The sequence below is a fragment of the Trematomus bernacchii genome, unplaced genomic scaffold (genome assembly GCF_902827165.1).
Source record: "Trematomus bernacchii unplaced genomic scaffold, fTreBer1.1, whole genome shotgun sequence".
In the NCBI taxonomy this organism is placed as follows: domain Eukaryota; kingdom Metazoa; phylum Chordata; class Actinopteri; order Perciformes; family Nototheniidae; genus Trematomus; species Trematomus bernacchii.
Window position 1 is genome coordinate 5,024,081 of NW_022987828.1, and position 18,741 is coordinate 5,042,821.

The following is an 18,741-nucleotide window of genomic DNA, read 5'->3' on the forward strand; positions in this document are numbered from 1 at the left end:
TCACTATTCATTGACAAATAATGATCAGGTTCTTTTGGATGTGCGTGTGAACAAAATTCATAAGTATTTATCCTTCAAGAACAGTTTGAGATTGAAATGCTTTACCAGGTTTTAGGCATAGTAACAGGGGGAGACCAGTAAGTCAGTCAGGACCAGGAGCTGGTCATCTGTGAACTGCTGCTTATGTTGTTGCCAGTTGTCATGGTGAGTCCGTCGGAAGTTTGACAGAGTTTTCTTCACAGTCATCTGAAACAAAAACACAAATTATGTTTTTTATTTCTTGTAACAGAGTAAATCATAGTCATTGCACAGACAACAGTAGCTATGCAATTGTGGGAAACATGTGGTTGAGAAAGAACCCAACTCAAACAGTATAAATTGATAAATAGGTGATAACCCTTACTTCAATGGGTTGTGTGTCATTGAGGTGAGCACTCAGGTCCATCAACAGCTGGGGCATCCAAGTGGGCACATCATATGGACTGGAGAGAATACAAGCGCTCAACCCGAGAACGCCTGCATGGCGCCGCATCAGGTCTACAAACACACAACAGGAGGGATTCCATTAATATCAGAAAACGGCATATTGGGTGTATCATCACATGTTCTAGAGAAGCCCCTTACCAGCAGAAGGTATAGTGTCCACTGTAGAGCCGAGCTCCCTCTTCCTCTTCTTAGGCAAGCGGGTCTTGCAGAGAACCTCAAAATGTGCCTGCATGGGGGCGTCCATGGACAGGAAATTGCACTGAAGGAAGCCGCTGAGAGTAGTGGCGGCCATTTCTCTTACCTACAAAACAAAGGCAAGAATGAATTATGAAGTGTTTTTTGTCACTACAGTGCTACAGCAACTGGGTCATGATTTCTGGAAAGAGATATTGCATTGCATTTTGAGTACAAGCTGTATGCCATCTATTTAAATTATAAATGGGAGGAGGAGTCAGACATCACTCCAACCAATATCTCAGCAACACTCAGCAACATAATCAATTCACATTGACAAGAAACCCTACAGGTTTGTTTTTTTGTATTTAGGGGGGAACTGTCTCTTTAAGACCGATATATATACACTAACACAGAAGCGGGTTGCTCCTGAGTCACCGAGAGACAGTGGGGTTTGGATCCTCTGTGTGTGAATCACACGGTGACAGGTGTTCTAAAAGTTAATCCTATATTGTGCCAATTATGGGATAATTTAACTAGCGTAGCATCTCTGACTGGTCTCTTATATCACAAACTAACACACAAGCCCCAGCACCTTAACAACTCTTGCTGCACTGTATAAGACTCAGCAAAGCAACACTGTTATTAGGCAGGGTATTCCACTGGCTAGCTGGATGGAAATAGCAGCCAGCTGGGCACTGGGGGTGGATGCGTGTTTTGGGTACGTTTCTCTATAATAGGAGCTCGAATGGTCTGTCGCATATTTTATGTCTCCTCTCTCAATTAAATTCTTAGAAGGAAAGGTTAACTAATAAATGGGAATTATGCAGATCTCCAGAAGAAAGGCCTTTTTAGACTAAACGACCCCAGGGCCAATAGGTTACAGCTTTCCTCTTATGCTCTTTTAAGACACAATATTTTATATATAAAACAAACTGTCTTAAAGGTCCCATGTCATGCTTTTCCGGTTATTACCCGTCCCCTTGTGTGTTATGAAGGTTTTTCTGCATGTAAACGGTCTGCAAAGTCACAAACCCTCAAAGTACACCCTCTAGCGAGTCAAACTCTAACACAGAAAATACCTGTCTATGCTGCCCCAGAACGCCTCGTTGGAGATTTCTCTTTTTCCATTGTTTTCTTCCTGGGTATGGTGACGTGCCCATACCCAAATGGACCTATCCGTGGAGCTCCTCACACACACACACTCTTTTAGCAGCGAAAATGTGACACACTGGGGGGGGGTGCTAGTGGAGCCTCGCAGCGCGGCGAAACTGTGGCGTGCTTACACTGTAGGTGCGCCGCGTTTGGGGGTGCGATGCGGGTGCTAGTGGAGCCTCGCAGATGGGGCCTCAGCACCCCCCCCCCCCTTCCCGCGTCCATTCGCGCTGTCTCGCTGTCTCGCAGCAAGCAGGAAACCACACCAGTAAGCCAGCTCACACTGTCAGCTCGTCGCAGCAGCGAGCGAGCTGACCAATCAGAGCACACTGGGCTCACAGGGAGGGGGGGGGGCAGGAGCTCCAACAAGGCGTTTAGGACAGAGTGAAATTCAGTGAATACACATACTATACAGAGATGCTGTATGAGAAAACCAATGTGAGTTTGGAAAATTGCACTACTAATCTATTCTAGGAGACCTCAACAAAGGAAGGTATTTTCTTCATTATTTAATATAAGGGTTTCGTGCACCATTTGTTACTTGGTAATAAGGGGTCCCTGTATGCATAACATGTGTCTTGATAGGTCTAATAAAGGTGTGTAAAGGGCCTATAAAATCCGCCTTAGGTTAGTTTAAGAGGCCAAATAAAAATGGCTACTTCTATCCATCCCCCACTCCTCCTTTGTCTCTACTCCATCCCTCTCCCTCTCATCCTCCTTCAATCTGAACGTTATCTCCATAGCAACAGATTACTGCAGCCTGTGGTTTCCATGGAAACAGCTAGAGGACTGGAGGGGAGGGGGGGCCAGAAGGAGAGTGCTGAATCACTACAGTGAAGCTGAAAGACAGTGAGAACGTCTGCTAGCATAAACACGCATGTATTGGCCAAAAGCTCAACGAAGATTATATAACCAGACTGCCTTGTGTTTGTTCATATTACAGTGACGATTATGCCGGCATGTTTCAGCCTTACATATTTGATGATTGTAATGCTGTGAATGAATGGTTGTTTTTACCTCCAGCTGCTCGTCCTCCAGCAGTCGTACCACCAGCGCCCGGACTTCATTCACTGACTGCTGGTCATTCATGAAGGTGAACAGGTTGTAAAACACCATAATCTGGAGGTATGTGAGCACCGTGTAGCGAGCGTGCCAGGAGCTGCTGCCAGCAATCTGAAACACAACAATAAACCCATCCCAAATCAATAAAATATTCTGAGCATTTTGTTGGAGGACCAGACCAGACCCAGCCCCGGGGAGCCAACCAAAAAGCACTTTTGTAATAAAGCTCCTCTTTTGTGCCACTTTTAAATGTATAGAATATCAAACGGGTTAGAACAGATACGACTTCTTTAGCATGACTCTGCACAGCTTAGATTATGTTGTTGCCAATTGCACATTCAAAAATCCCTGTAGAATCCTTCCCTCATATTAACCCTTTTTCAGATGTACTCTATTATGCTTTAGAGAGGTGCAAACTACTGTACTGACATAATGTCTTATGTAACCGATTAATTTAAGAATGCATGTTTAGCAGTCAAACTTAGAAATCTCATTCATTTGTCATTCCCTTAGAACCTTTCCTCTTTTTTTGCGAAAATAACTTCACAGGTTATACGAAGCGGGGTTCTGTAAAAAGCCCAGTCATGTGTGATGCAGGTAAAAAGTGGATTAATAGCCTCAGCTGCCAGATGACTCACCTCCCGCAGGCCCCTGAGGACCATAGGGATCTGCTCTGGGTAAAGGAGTCCCTGAGACATCAGAGACAGACAGGTCTTTGCATCCCTCTTCAGTTCATCGTAACTGTCGTCATTCTCGACGGGAGCAATCTGGTACAGAGGACAGAGAGAGGTTAACGGGAAGGCAGGTGTCTTTTAAGATCCCTGTATGGGGTATACATTAAAAGTGAAAATGTAAAGTTTGCAGGGAGAAAGCTAGAGGATCAAAGCTTTGAATTAATGAGTGTTTCACCTTGAAGAGCAGGGGAAGCAACCGTAGCTGTTCTGGGACCGCAGTGGAGAAGGAGCGACCAGCACTCGCTATCAGCCACTTCAGCACTGCAGGCAGGAATATTTATGTTAAACACTCGTGTTTATAACAAAAATAGATGTTTATTTACTCATTGTGATGGTTCAGTATCAGGGATAAGATCCTCGACCCACCTGTTTTGAGCAGCTTGATGGCTTGCGTCCTCTCGTCCTGCTCTCCCACCTCGTTCTCCTCGACCACGTGGTTCTGGATCTCCTCGTCGCCCTCGGTGAGAGGCTTCAGCTGCAGCAGAATCCGCTCGGTGAAGTCGGAGATGCGCGGGGACGTGGTCGGCTGAGTGCATGGCAAGTTGACATCGATCATGAAGATGTACGTGAGCACGCTGGAAGGAAAGCAAATCAGAAGTGATACAATGAGACACAAAAAGCTTTAAAAGAGTAATTAATGACATTCACTAGGGATGTAAAAAAAGGACCTTACCTGCCAATGCGTTCCCGTACATTCTTGTACACCTGTGTGAGTTTGGGCTCCAGGTATTGAAGCAACCTGTGGAGCAGCTCTGGAACACGCCACTCCTGCTGAGCAAGGCCTCCCTGCAGCACATACAGACGACTGGAGAGGAAAAAGAAAGCACAGTCAGCACAGTTTTGTCATTCACATCAACATCAGAATCAGATTCAGGTTTATTGCCAGGTAGGTTAACACATAAGAGGAATTTGAAAAATTAAAACTGATAGAAAACTATTTGAAGAAAACTATAATAACATTCAAAACATATAGTAAAATATAGCAGTATTTACATTGAATATGGTTGAAGTAGAATTGGTATAAAATATGTGTAGTAATGAAAAACAAGATATTGTTGACATTGTGTGCATTAATGTAATGCATACAGTCTATGATGTGCAACATGTGCTTTAGGCTGCACCCTCTCTACTCACCAGGCGTCGACGAAGGAGCCCCCCTCTCCGTTGACAGGAGACTCCATCAGAAGCTCAAACAGCCAGTGGAGCTTGCGTGGGTCTCTACTCTCCTATACGAGACAGAATCAACAGAGTCATATAAAAGGAAGAATGAGTGACAAAAGTTTAACAAATGGAAGATTAAAGAAACGATGCATATAAACGGGCAGACGCTTACACAGGCTGTGGCAATGCAGGTTCCCCAGTCTGCGTACGTTTCTATGGTGATGTTGGACAGGGCCGTACGGAGCAGCGGACACAACAGCTCCCAAAGTTTCTCAACCTGTAAAAGTTCACAAGGCGGGATATATTGAAAATATGACATTCTCCTGAAATTCAGAATCAAGTTTATTGCCAGGTACGTTTACACATACAAGGAATTTGCTTTGGTGTCTGGTGGTGCGAACATAAACAATATAAAAACACAAGTTGCAAAGTAGGTAAAAAAAGAAATTTATAAGGATAATAAAAAATAAGTATTTTAAGAAACAATTTAGCATTAAAAAAGGATGCTAAAGACAAGTATTAACACCAATTTAAATGTAACTATACACTAACCTTAGAAGCTAAAAAACTAAAACACCTAGGACAATGAGTATATGGCAAACTACAGTGAATTATATTTTGAAGTGGAGGGCTGTGCAGACATGTGTGCAAAAAGCGAACTTCAGCTAAATTGTTCATGTTTACAAATTCCGATGACTTTTTAAATGCATCGTCGGAATTTCCCAAACTGTTTGAGTCCGCTTACTTTGTGAGAATTTCCTTTCCCCTACCTTTGCATAGCTCCAGTGCTTGCTGCCTCTGATCAGCCCTGAGATGATCTCTGCAACACAGCGCTGCTTGCTCTCGTGGGAGTCGGCCACCAGGCGCTCCATGTGTGGCCGCAGCAGGGGAAGAAAGATGTCTCCGAAATTGCGGAACAATCCCTGGAGAGAGCAGGAGAAGGGAACAGATTAATTTCCTTACCGGCCGACTTTAGCTGCTTCAATCCGTTTAACACTACCCTCAGCGAATCTCACCTTGAAGAGACAGAACCTGCGAGGGCTGAACTTGTCCTTTCCCTTACGCTCCTCCAGAGAGAGGAACTCGATGAACTGATTGATGAAGACTGGGTCGGAGAAGTGGTCAAAGATGATCTGTTCCCGCTGGCAGGACACATTCGATTTAGTAAATGTGGTTAACATTATTTAACATTACTATGTGCGTTATATATTTTTCATAAGGGGAGTGCGATTGTGCACAAACCTCTGTCATTTCCTCTCTGGTCAGGTTCTGTTTGGGCTGCTCCTCCAGTGGGGCATATATCATCAGTTTTCTAGAGAACAATAGTGAAGAGATGATGAATAAAAACAAGACGAAAGAAAGTATCCAACAGACAACCATTCATGTCATTCTTTGAGACAGCAAAAGACAGTCAGGTAAAGAAAATAAGACATATAAAACCTTGGCCAGCTGTAATATCCCCAGTGAGTTTTCTCCACGAACACACAGGCATCCCAGTCCTTCTGTGTGCGTGGCAGGCTGCTGCTGTCATACTGGAGCCACTTGTTGTCTTGACGATCCCCTGCTACATTACCACTCAGCTCCTTCCCTCCACCTAACAAAGATTGGTTATTTTTGAGACCAGTTTTAAACTATATATAAAGTGTGAATGGAGATACAAAATTGCAGACAAACAAGCCCTTGTGATTCTTACAGAGCTCTGAGGGGCTGATGGGGACTTTCTTATGCGGCCTCTTTATCTGTTTCATGATCCCTGCCACAGCGGATATCGCCACCTAGTGGAAAACGGGAGATATTTCAGACAAAATGTCCACAAGAAACACTGGACTGCATCCATATGCATTAGAATCACAACACCAATAATACACTTCTCATTATTTTGCATTTGCCCCACCTTGCGAACATAGAGGGAGTCATGGTTGAGGCTTTTGACGAAGAACGTGACGGCAGCTGGTGGGAGCAGGCGGTCGTCTCTCAGCAGCAATGACAGGAAGCCGATTGCAATGTGTTCGAACTTCCAAGGCCTAGAATGTTAAAACAAAGTAATTGTTACAGGCCAATAAATGCATATATAAATGATTTTAAGAAGTCACTTTTAAATTAACCTACATGTTGCTGTTGTTGAGGAATTCCAGCAGATCTCCAATGAGCTGATGGTAGTTCCTACAAACAAGTAGAAGAGCATTAGTACTTAAACCCTGTAATCGAGCCTATGATGTTGACATTCAATTAGTGAGTTAGCACATCATCTTAACAAATGCGTGTAAGAACTTTCAAAAGTTCTATTCTCCAGGGAGAAAAGACCATGTTGTGAACTTGAGAAATAGCATCTTTGCATTCAGCTATAGATATCTGGTCTTTGTCTTGAGTACTGATGAACTTACTGAACACATTCTGCATTCTTGAGCTCCTGCTTTTTCCCACCCTCTGCTACTTCCTCCTCTGAAGGAACAGGCTCCTTGGGAAGAGGATTTCCAGTGATCATGAGTCGTTTGGCCACAGTAGAGCACTCACCCTCAATCTAAAGGAATGCAAAAGATGAAACATATAGTATCAGACATACTTTGCTCAACAGGAAATCAAACTCAAAGCAAGCCCTAACAGGAGGGACTGATATGTATGTTTAGAGAGTAATGGAAAATAAATCCTATCTAAAAATGTATTTTGGAACTGGCTATATGGGAGAAAGAATACTGAAATGTATATGTAAAACTGCAGATACATTTTTTTCTGTTTACAAACTCAAAATGAACGTTGCAACCTCTGACACAAATGAAGATTATGGCATTCTAGTCGTAAAGATTATTGAGATATTATAGTTGAAAGATAGTTTTGAAAAGATTTGTTTAAAGAAGAAGGCAAACTAGCTGAAGAGAGCCATAAATGCCCCTCTTTATGACCGTGTTTTTTTGCAGCCTTGCTTTAACTTGGCTGCTGGGGACAGGAATTTAAAAACTGACTGGTACTAGAACTGTATTAAGAACATCTAATTAAGAGACTGACTGTAGAGCTTTTCTTTATTTGGTTTATTAAATAAGACTTTAATTTATTTTCTTTCTTTTACATTTTTATGTACTGATTTGTGTGGGGTGTTTATTCTCAATGTCGGTTGAAATGTCCACCTCAGTACTGAAAACAACATTGATGTCCAACAAATGTTGGAACCAATCAAACTTCACCACATATTTTGAATCACAAAATAAAATACTCTGATATTTGATATATAATTTAGATCTATCCTACAATTGTGGGGCATGTGTATTTGATATATTGAGCTTCTACTATAACAGGTAGGCAGAGATAAACATTGCCTTTGATTCTATGTTCCATTTGTGAAAGCCTTCTCTGTGATGTACTTACAGCAAAGTTGATGCCGATGGTCTCGTACTGGCGATGGATTTTGTCTGCAAGGTCATCAAAGAGCCGCACAATGGAGGGTTTCTCCAGAGACATGGCTGAGCTGAGGCCAGAGCGCACGATGGCGGGCCACGTCAGAGCAATGCAGTCCCAGTCGTGCAAATTGGCCAGGCACACTCCACTGTGGTTCCCCAGGAAACAGTACAAGGCACCCTGGAGAGGTACAGATGTGGAGCATGTTTAGGAGCAAAAACTCAAAAGTGTAAAAATGTGTGAGTTTGTTTGTTGTATAGCACAACACAGAAAAGGACTGCCGTACTTTGAACTGCTGCTGTGAGACACTGCTGTTGTCCGGGTTCAGAAACTCCAGGACATGGGGGATCAGATCTCTGCAGCAGAAATTGTAGGTCCCCAGTGCCGTGAACAACACATTTTGAGCCCTGCTGCGTACCTGGAAGGTGATAAAGAAAAGTCTCAGTTAGATTATTATATACTGTCAAATGTCTTTTGGATTGATGATGTGTAATTGCTCAAATGTAAACAAACTAATGCACAATGCATTACTGTTGAGTGTCACTCACTTGGCTGTACGTGCTTGTGGACAGCCTCAACAGATCTCTCATCAGCTCCCGGTGAATGCTCCTGTACTGACATCCTTCCACTGTCAGCTTCCGCAGCTGGTAAAACGCAAAGATTCAAAGTTATAAATAGTAACAATATACAAGGATACCCAATAAGGTCATTTCTCTAGGAAAGACTTACCTCATGCTGGAGCATGACTCTGTCTATTAGCAGAGCTCTGATGTGCTGCTTTCTGCCGTGAAGCTGCAAATACAACGGTGAGGCATTTTAGATTTTTACAAACATAAATAGAGAAACTGCAATACAGTACAATCTAAAAAAGGCATTATACACTTTGATAAATTACAAAAAGGATAACAGTAGTATAAAAGTAACACAAATACAATAAAATGTTAGGTTTCTCACTCTGTTTTCCATTGATTTCTTCACAAGGTTGAAGCTCTTCCAGCGGGAGTCAAACTCATGTTTGTGAGAACCTTTGAATTGCAATAGGTCGCTGATGATCTGAAAGGTATCACAGACAGAAATATTGATAATAGTTGGGTGATAGGATCAATACAAAGCTCCTGGCAATAGCCTGTGAGGAGTATTGAGTGATTCAAGGCGGCAAACGTGATTAAAGTCAATTCAGGGATAACCTCTGCCTACACAATGTCCCACGCAGTGTTTAATACCTCCCACACACGCTCCACTGTGGCCTGTTTGGCTTTTAACCCAAATATATAAATGCTGGTAGGGTCTGGCAAAGTACAGGGAAACAGGGAAAATGTGCCTTATAGCCTGACCTCTGATATAGGCACATTATTCAGCACAAACACATAGGAGTATACAGACTAATATGCTACTGTGTGTCTACCTTGATGATGGAGAAAAGAGACTTGGTGTCGTCTTCAGAGTGCTCCAGGATGTAATCTGCAAAAAGAGTTTGAAGTTTATTGTGAGTTTGTCTTTTAAACACAATGAGACTACAGCCTGGTTAGAGATGTGGCTGTAGGGAGAGTAACTGAGGGAACACTTACTCAGCAGCTGTCTCATCACTCTGCACACAGCATCTCTGTAGTTCTCTCTGGTGTCATCTGCAGGTACAGATAATATTACAGTGTCAGATAATAGTCAACAAACCCTATTACTTACACTTTTGTTAACAAAACAGTTTTTAAGAAGGGCTTTGCTTACCATACTCTACTCCAGTGTAGAGGGTGGTCTCATCTAGATTCACCATACTTTGGACCCTGAGGGGTAAAACCAGGTTCAAAGCCAAGTCAGCTACTCAAGTCTTTGAAACTTCATAAAGTCCTTAGCAACAATTCTACAACTTAAGAATATATACATATATATAGGTCATACATCCATTTGGGATATTTCTGTTGTTCTTCAGAACCAAGCATAACTTAGATTTAAACTAAGATGTGTTTAACTGTGTCTTTCTCTGGTTTTCTTGGTCAGAAAGGAGATTATTATGTGAAAGCATGTGCTCACAGTTTAGGGATGGTCTCTCCCTTCAGTGCAGGCATCAGACTCCCAGCCCCGAGGAGGCAGTGCTGAATGATAGTCAGGCTCTGTAGGACGTCATCTCTGAAAAACACAAAATCAACACAAGTCCTATAAATACATGCATGACAGAGCCAAACAGAGATAGACTGAAACCAGTTTACGTCTAGCAACTTCTGTATTTGTAATGCTGTAGGAGGCACAGGTGAACACTTAAACTTAGTTTTGCATACCTGCTCATGTCCTGTTCTCCCTGTGCAAATCTCTGAAGGCGCTGGAGCTCAGGCTGGAGGATCAGGTCGAGTAAGTAAAACGCAAAGGATGTTTCCTCAACACTGGGCACATGCCACCGGATATCCAAATTCCACAGGTCTCCAGGCCGACCCCAGTCCTGCATGGGACAAAAGCATTGTGCTTTTGCTTAATATACAATACTTTTGTTGACTTCAGGCTACAATAACACCACAAAATAAATATATTTGGTATGTCTACATATCATTTAGTATGTTCTCATCTGATTTACAACTTTAATATCAACACACAAACTTCCCAGAAACTGCACGTTGGCTAGTTACTAAATCCAATCATGATGTACAAAACTAAAACTCCACTGACACCACTATTTGCCTGTTTAATGGGTAAAGGTAAACAATTTAACACGTGGTTAGACATGCAGTATACAAATGCATTAAAAACAAGTATATATAGTATTTATCAAAGACCAAGCAACACATAACACATTATTTACTCATGCTGGCAAATGTAGTAACCACAAGCGAGATATCTCCTGTTGTTCTGCAGGACACCGTAATCCAGTAAAGTGATCTAGTATCCATGCCTGCACTGATGAAGGTACTTAATGGAATAAAGCCACGAGCTGTCTTCACTCTAACTGAAGGGAGGATTATTCAAACCAGGTCATAGTGAGTGCCACAAAGAGTTGTATGGCTTTGTCTGGGCAAAGGTTGGGTTGTAATGTCCCCTTTAACCACTTTTGCTTGGACCTTGCTTTGATCCAGAACCAAACTTTATTTTGCGGTAGACCACACATCTGTACACTTTTATGACTGTAAGGTTGCAACTCAAAATCTGTCAACATACAGGCGGAAATATAAAAACCTGGCAAAGCAGACAGTACTGCTTTTCCAGAAATTCCCACTACAGTAGGTGTCTCCACGAGTACCTTTTGCCATGAAGACACACAAATAGACTGACACACAAAAGCAGCTTTGCTGTCGCCTTTGCTGTACCTTGATGGGTAAGTAGTCACTGATTGGCTGGTGGAAGCCTCCTGGCACACTGCAGTACTCTTTGGGGTAGAGGAGGGCTGAGGAGCGGAGGAGGTGGTGCAGCAGGTTGCAGGCCAGAGTGTAGCCCTGCTTACACTTGAGGTGGAGCGTCAACTGCAAAATCTGGACCACCTCGGAGCGATAGGGGAGGACTTTGTCGCCATCAACCCGGGTCACCTGAGGTGCACACGGCATAGAGGGCACAATATAGTGAGTACAGATTTATAGATAGGAGATGTTGTCTATAGCAGGAAGTTAGAGGTTAAGTTAGTGAATAATAAGTGCTCCACATTACCTCAGACAGTAGCTGGAGATTCCACATCAACTCCTTGTCAAGCTCCTCCTCATTCAACACTTCCTCATCTGTTTAAAAATAGTGTGTCAGGCAGATGACAAAGACTCATGGAAGAAAACATAAATTATGAGTTTGAAAACCTTCTCTTATAGAAATGAAGAGTACTTACTCTCAGCGATTTGGTTTATGGCATTGCAGCAGTGTGGCACAAACAACTTGAGTGACTCTGCAGGGTGACACTGAAAAAAGAAGCACAGAGAGGATGAGAATAGTGATTAATAAGCTACATGGAAGTTGATGCTTTGGGCCATAAAGAAGAGTCTGAGGGGACTCACCTTGGAAGCGGCTCTGCACATGTCAGCCACCATTCTGCCAGCTACTCGTGTCTCAAAGATGTTGGTGGTTGCAAAGTTGAACACCTTTTTAAGAGCAACCTGTTAAAACAATGGGAACAATTAGTTCATATTTATAGTAGGGCTGTCAAGTTAACGCAATTTTTTTTTAACGCCACTAATTATTTTAACGTGCGATTAACGCGCGATTAACGCATGTGTATTTGTCCTCGGCCCACCCCGTAGTTTGAGAGCCCAAAGGCTTAACGTTGTTGTTGTTGTTGTTAGTTGGATGGTGGGAGATTCTAGCGAGAGATATGGATACAAAAAAAGGTGTTTTAAACAGCAAGCCAAGCACACAGCTGATGCTGACAGCCCCGCTCCTGCCGCTCACTTGCGGCAGACCACGCTTGAAAGTTTGCCGGGGAGACGCCTGGACACGGCATCTACGAGCAGCAAGCTTTCAACAGCGATAGCTAAATGGGGGGCGGTGTCTACAGCTTGCAGGACAATTAACATTGTGGCGGACGAGGGACTGTGTGAGATAATTTGGATCGCATCCAACGTGTTGACTGCACATCACAGCACATTATTTTGACCCCTGTGGGAACTTCAGTCTCATGCTTTGACTGTTATGAAGACAGAGGAGCGGCATTTCGCCGACAACTGTAAACAGGCTTGTCTGTTTGAGCAACTGGCTCAGTGCAGAGAAGTACACAGGGTTGGGAGAGAGTGAAGAGAGAGAGAGAGGTTCCAGGTTGTTGTATTGAAAATATTCAGGAGAATATTTGTCATTGTTCCAATGATAATAAACAAACATTTGCATAAAGCATATTTGTCCACTCATATGTTGATAAGAGTATTAAAAACTTGAAAAATATTCCTCTAAGGTACATTTAGAACAGATAAAAAAATGTGCGATTAATCGCAATTAACTATGGACATCATGCGATTAATCGCGATTCAATATTTTAATCGACTGACAGCCCTAATTTATAGTGCTCTGAAAAGGATGAATGAGACGTGACTCTTCACCTTGAAGATGTCCAAGGAGCACTGGGTGAGGATGGTGCTGAAGGTGGAAGACAGGCCGAGCTCTACCAAACTCTCCAAATGAGTCATCTTCTCTGTTTCTGTTTCCTCACGGGTTTGTTCCAGAGTGCTGCTGTCTATCAGGGCAAAGCATCTGTGCGAATGACAGAAAGAAATAAGTTAAAATGTTTGGATACTATCTCACTCGGTATCTTAATAGAGAAAATACTTTTGGTTATGATCTAAAAGTCTACTCTGGTATAAGACTGTTTTTTTCTCGAGTCAGAAGCAGTTTTTAAGTGAATATGTTTTTAAGAGCAGTAATTTTGCCATGAACAGTACTTTTGCTGTATCAAATTCTTCTTTATTAAAAGTGGAGAATATTTAAATGATATTCAGATGACTGGAAATCTTGTTTCAGCCATTACATGAACAGTACTTTTATTGTGGATAGACCTAAGAAATCTCTCCTATCACAGCTGTGTTACTGACAGCCACTGCTGCTGATGCTGTTCTTCATCAAATCTCTACGTACCTGTCCATGAATAGAAGCACAAAGTCTTCAAACTCTGCTGAGGCTGAGCACATCTCCCTTTCCACCTGAAAGGCATACAAAAGATATGACAAGGTAAACCCAAGGACCATTCAACAACTTATTTTTTATTTAGGAGATGATATATAATTATGATTCACCTCTGTCAAGTCAGTTCTTTCATGTAGGGCGGACGAACAGTCCACCAAAGGCACAAGAGTCACAAAAGTAGCAATAAATTGGAATGTGATCTGTGGGGAGAGGAATGTTTGTATCAGATGGAATACCTTTTTCACAACCCTCCAAAAACACAGTAGGAGCGCTGAGAGAAGATAGAAGTGAATTACAATGGAGCTCACCATGCACTTGCTGAAATCATTTGGGTCAACGCCCGGCAAAGCCCTCATGAGCAGGGGCAGCATGTGAGTGGGCCCCTCAGGATAGCGCTGCCCACCTGACACTAGGCTCCGTGCCACTCCAATCATGCAGCTCAGAGTGGCCGTCAGCTGGTGGGGCTCTGTGAGAGTCTCCAGAGCCGGGTATGTTCTGTGGGAGAGACGGAGAACAGTTAGCCCTTTGTGTTCCTCTCCAAAAGCGGCCTTGTCTTTTATCTAAAGCGGAAAACCTCGCTCTAGATTCTAAAGAAGCAGAACTTGGGTCAAAGATGGATCATTGAAAGTCTGTTGTTTCATAAACAGGGTTCTTACACCTTTTCCAAAGTCAAATTCAAGCACTTTTCAAGCATTTTCAAGGTGCATTTTCAAGCTTTTCAAGCATCTTACAGCTGTTGTAAATTACATATTTATATACACATACACATACTTATACTCAAATGATTATTTCCCTACCTCACATTAAATCAGATGTTCTTTATGCTATAAACAACCAAATGTGTGTTTCATAATAGCATTCTACATGAGGATGAAAAATTTAAAATGTTAGAAAAGAAAACTAAGTTTAATATTTCAAAATGTGTGACCCATCTGTACGTAGACTGGGCATCCCATATAACCTGGCTGAGCCAATATAAAACAATCAGCCAAATAACTTTTCAATATATTATTGATTACTATTTTTGAGGTACTTTTAGGTTGGCAGTAAACACAAGTCAGAGGTAAATGGTGTACTTTGACTCCACTACATGTATTTAATCCCTTTAGTTACTTTACAGATGTGGATGAATGATGTGAAATATAATCAAGTGTTAAATCAGACTTTAGTTCCACCTGGAGTAAATTCACAAGCTACCCTGCAGTATACAAAGTCATTCAAACTAGCTGCAACTTTACCAGCTTTGATAACACTTTCATGATCAATCATTATAAAACATATCATATACAATTATTAGGGATGCTCCGATCGCCAATTTTGGGGCCGATCGCCGGAATCAGTATCGGCCGATCCCGATATCGCTCTCTTTTCCTCTCTCTTCCTCTCTCCCCTGACAGCCCGTCAGTATCTCCTGCAGCTCACTGATCCAGTAATGAGCGACCCGACAGTGAAGAATAAATATATTTATAACTAGTTTAGCTTGTTCCAGAGGTAGATAAAATAGCTAAGTGTGTTAGGTCTAACTCTTAATGTGTGTTCTGCTCCGCTCACCGGTCCGTCACAGCGGGTGGAGCTGCAGGATTTCTGCTTCACACACACGTTGCATACCGCTATTTTATTGTCATTTTCGGACACTTAAAATACTGCCAGACTAGTGAAGCCATTTTGGCGAGCTTGTTTTGCCGCGCACAGAGAAAAGTGTCATGTATTTTACATGCAACGATAGCCTAATCTAAAATGCTCTACTCTGGCGTACCTTTCGTGTGGTGTGTGGCTCGTCAGCGCAGACTCTCGCATCGTTATTGTTGCACACTTTGCAGGAGGCTACTCTTGGGCTTCGCTTGACCCTCGTCTTAGCCATGGCTTGTATTTGTCTTCTGCTAGCCAACGCTCGTTGAAACGGCAACCTCCTGGCATACTGTCATCTATCATTCTCATCAGAATGCCCAGGTCACACACGTAACAAAAACACTTGCCGGTCACGCGCAAAGCGCGGGAAGGCCGGAGCGGAGCTGTTTTATGTAAAAGCAAAGCAATTAAGCGCGCTCCGACTTCTTTATTTTCTTTTAATCTAAAAAGCGAAGTAAAGCATTTACAATTTCAAGCACTTTATCCCAAATTCAAGCACCATTCCCAAAATTCAAGCACTTTTCAAACCTTGAAAACACCTCGTACAATTTCAAGCATTTTCAAGGATTTCCAGCACCCGTACGCACCCTGCATAAAAGACTTACCTCTCAAGCACGGGGGGGATAACCAGCTCAGGCCTCATCAGAGCGAGGTTCTGCAGGGCCTGGGCTGCATCCATGCTGCCCGTCTTGCTGAACATAGCCAGCAGCACCGGCTGCATCATGCTCTCCACAAAGGCTGTGATATCCTCCTCTGAGAGCTTGTGGCTGTCTGGGACTGGTGTCAGCCATGTGGGCTTCCTGTAGCGCTCTCTGTGCAGCCGCCGCACCACGCTGGCTGGGAGACGCTGGAGCAGCCTCATGAGTTTCATCTGGACATGAGGACAGAGGGAGGGATAGATAAATACATGAGAAAGCAGTGAGGCTAACCCACAGGTGGAAAGTTGTAGTGGACAAATGGAGAATTGGATGGTGTGTTGAGCATACTGGACATACAGAAACAAAATGAGACACTGTGGATATATTATCTATGTGTCCTGTATACATAAGATAAGATAGTACTTTATTTAATGGACAATTATAGAATCATTTTAGTACAGTCAAATCACTTGAGTATGAATGGAAATTCATTCGGCAAAATATAATATCACTTTGTTACACAGAGACAAAAGAGTTAGAATAAACACTTATCTGTTTTAACTTCGCCCTGGCCAATACAAAATAATCTTTTCATCTCTAATTTCTGTATGCAACGATTGGTTTGTCTTATTGAGAGCTACTGTACTTGTGGTAGGATTGTTGCTGTTTCGAGTTTGTATCTGCATGGTTGAGTGCATTTATTGAAAGTCACTTTTGATGAAACCGTTAGCTAGATGAAGTTATAACCTTTAGTGAATAGCTAAGCTAATTCTCAGAACGATACAACCTGAACTGACTTTAGAAGTACTTTTTCCTCTTAGCTGTGGTTTCATTTCATGTAGACAGTTGTGCAATCAACCAAGTGAATGACCCTCTCACGTGTTTCCAAGCAACAGCCAAATATATGGACAAACACATGCCCCTGCCAAAAATAAAGGTTTGTGTATGAGGACACGGTGGTGCTTCAAATCTTGTATCGGTGGATCGTCATAACAAAAAGGCATTTGGCCCTGCTCCCGGTGACCTTCAATAGCATTGTAGGCCTCTCACTTGCAAGTTATTTCCGAAGTTGATACAGAGATTCAGGAAACTTGAGGAGTGACTACGCTCTCCCTCATTGTGTTGCCACTGAGCGCTTTGGTATGCTGTGTTAACTTCACTTTGGACAAGCCAAGTGAGTGATTTATCTAAACTCCCAGGTAACAGTCATGCACATGTAGGTTGTTTATCATTATTCTCTTCTTTTCGATGTACGCTACTGCTATATTTTTTGTATTTATCACAGAAAAGTACATGATCTGCTGACCCCAGAGTCACTAACAAGTTATTAATGCAGATTTGTCAATTGTTTGACCTGATGCCCAACAACACAGCTGTGAAACATCCCTTGTTGTTTATAATTCCACAGTCGTCCAAAAGAAGTATGAAGTGACTCACCAACCAGCGGCCATGGTTTGACGGGTGGAAGAAGGATGTAATACTGTTGAAAAGGCCACTGAGCTGTTCCTGAGCCTGCTTGCTGGGTCCTCCCTGAAATGAACACAGTAAGGGTCAATCTAGCAATACACTTTACATTAACAGTGACTTTCTTAACAAACACATCATGTATGAACAGCAAACTAACCAGGAGCGATGAGACCCAAAGCACCACATGGCCGATTTCGTAGGCATTGGTGACATATCGTGCTACCATCATCTGACTGGTGCCCACAGGGAGATTCAAACTCCTCAAGATTCTTGTGAAAATCTGAAATGTGAAAAGCAAAAGCAATAAGTGTCTTAAGATCCATGTGTGATTATTTTTCTTTGAAAAAAAGTCCTTAACATATAATTGGAATTAACAGGTCATGAGATAAATAACTCAAACTAAATTCATGAATCAAAACAATCCCTCAGTCGAAACAGGTATGATGCAAGTCACTTCCCTTCAGTAAGCAACAGCAACAAGGAAACTTGATAGGTTGCTTATGTCACAAGTAGGGATGCTCCGATCGATCGGTCACCGATCGAGATCTGCCGATACTCACTCTCTACCGATCGATCGGTGCTCTCTAAACATGCCGATCGCGAGGGCCGATCGCATGACGTAAAATACATGACACTTTTCTCTGTGCGCGGCAAAACAAGCTCGCCAAAATGGCTTCACCGGTCTGGCATTATTTTAAGGTGTCCGAAAAAGACAGTAAAATAGCGGTATGCAACGTGTGTGTGAAGCAGAAATCCTGCAGCTCCACCCGCTGTGACGGAGCGGTGAGCGGAGCGGTGAGCGGAGCGAAACACACAAGAGTTAGACCTAACACACTTAGCTATTTTATCTACCTCTGGAACAAGCTAAACTAGTTATAAATATGTTTATTCTTCACTGTCGGCCTCACACATTACTGGATCAGCGAGCTGCATGAGACGATACTGACGGGCTGTCAGGAGAGGGAGAGCGGGGGAGAGAGAGGGGGAGAGAGAGGAAAAGAGAGCGCTTGCTCATTTCTCCCGTGTTATTATCCAAAGTGAATGTAAACTTGAATAATATACATAATTTGAATGTAATAATTAAGTTGATTGTTGTTTGTGGAAGCTCCAGTGAATGAGCCCCATTAACTGAGTTTTAAACATCACTTTAAATGGAAGATTTAAAGTGATGTTTAAATCTTCCATTTAGGCCCCGCCCACTCGATCGGATCTGCGATCGGTATCGGCAGATACTGATTCTGGCGATCGGCCCCAAAATTGGCGATCGGAGCATC

At 42.6% G+C, this 18,741-nt stretch overlaps 1 protein-coding gene across 2 annotated transcripts in view; it reads right to left on the reverse strand.

Annotated features, from left to right (window-relative positions):
• Positions 1–18,741, reverse strand: part of psme4a (proteasome activator subunit 4a) — a 29,548-nt gene that overhangs the window by 1,110 nt on the left and 9,697 nt on the right. For both annotated transcript variants that reach the window (XM_034152507.1, XM_034152506.1), the window contains 39 exons: positions 17,625–17,747; positions 17,438–17,530; positions 15,968–16,233; positions 14,042–14,228; positions 13,844–13,933; positions 13,686–13,750; positions 13,154–13,304; positions 12,122–12,220; positions 11,956–12,025; positions 11,787–11,854; positions 11,453–11,668; positions 10,436–10,593; positions 10,191–10,286; positions 9,888–9,943; positions 9,731–9,787; positions 9,568–9,623; positions 9,117–9,215; positions 8,892–8,954; positions 8,711–8,806; positions 8,449–8,580; positions 8,133–8,342; positions 7,157–7,293; positions 6,882–6,935; positions 6,667–6,796; positions 6,466–6,547; positions 6,213–6,366; positions 6,015–6,084; positions 5,789–5,914; positions 5,543–5,695; positions 4,945–5,049; positions 4,746–4,837; positions 4,285–4,416; positions 3,978–4,186; positions 3,787–3,872; positions 3,516–3,644; positions 2,833–2,988; positions 625–787; positions 404–537; positions 106–246 (listed from right to left, as the gene is read on the reverse strand). In XM_034152507.1, coding sequence (XP_034008398.1) covers positions 112–246; positions 404–537; positions 625–787; positions 2,833–2,988; positions 3,516–3,644; positions 3,787–3,872; positions 3,978–4,186; positions 4,285–4,416; positions 4,746–4,837; positions 4,945–5,049; positions 5,543–5,695; positions 5,789–5,914; positions 6,015–6,084; positions 6,213–6,366; positions 6,466–6,547; positions 6,667–6,796; positions 6,882–6,935; positions 7,157–7,293; positions 8,133–8,342; positions 8,449–8,580; positions 8,711–8,806; positions 8,892–8,954; positions 9,117–9,215; positions 9,568–9,623; positions 9,731–9,787; positions 9,888–9,943; positions 10,191–10,286; positions 10,436–10,593; positions 11,453–11,668; positions 11,787–11,854; positions 11,956–12,025; positions 12,122–12,220; positions 13,154–13,304; positions 13,686–13,750; positions 13,844–13,933; positions 14,042–14,228; positions 15,968–16,233; positions 17,438–17,530; positions 17,625–17,747 — 4,698 coding nt within the window. In that variant the 3' untranslated portion in view covers positions 106–111. The remainder of the gene's footprint in view (positions 1–105; positions 247–403; positions 538–624; positions 788–2,832; positions 2,989–3,515; positions 3,645–3,786; positions 3,873–3,977; positions 4,187–4,284; positions 4,417–4,745; positions 4,838–4,944; positions 5,050–5,542; positions 5,696–5,788; positions 5,915–6,014; positions 6,085–6,212; positions 6,367–6,465; positions 6,548–6,666; positions 6,797–6,881; positions 6,936–7,156; positions 7,294–8,132; positions 8,343–8,448; positions 8,581–8,710; positions 8,807–8,891; positions 8,955–9,116; positions 9,216–9,567; positions 9,624–9,730; positions 9,788–9,887; positions 9,944–10,190; positions 10,287–10,435; positions 10,594–11,452; positions 11,669–11,786; positions 11,855–11,955; positions 12,026–12,121; positions 12,221–13,153; positions 13,305–13,685; positions 13,751–13,843; positions 13,934–14,041; positions 14,229–15,967; positions 16,234–17,437; positions 17,531–17,624; positions 17,748–18,741) is intronic.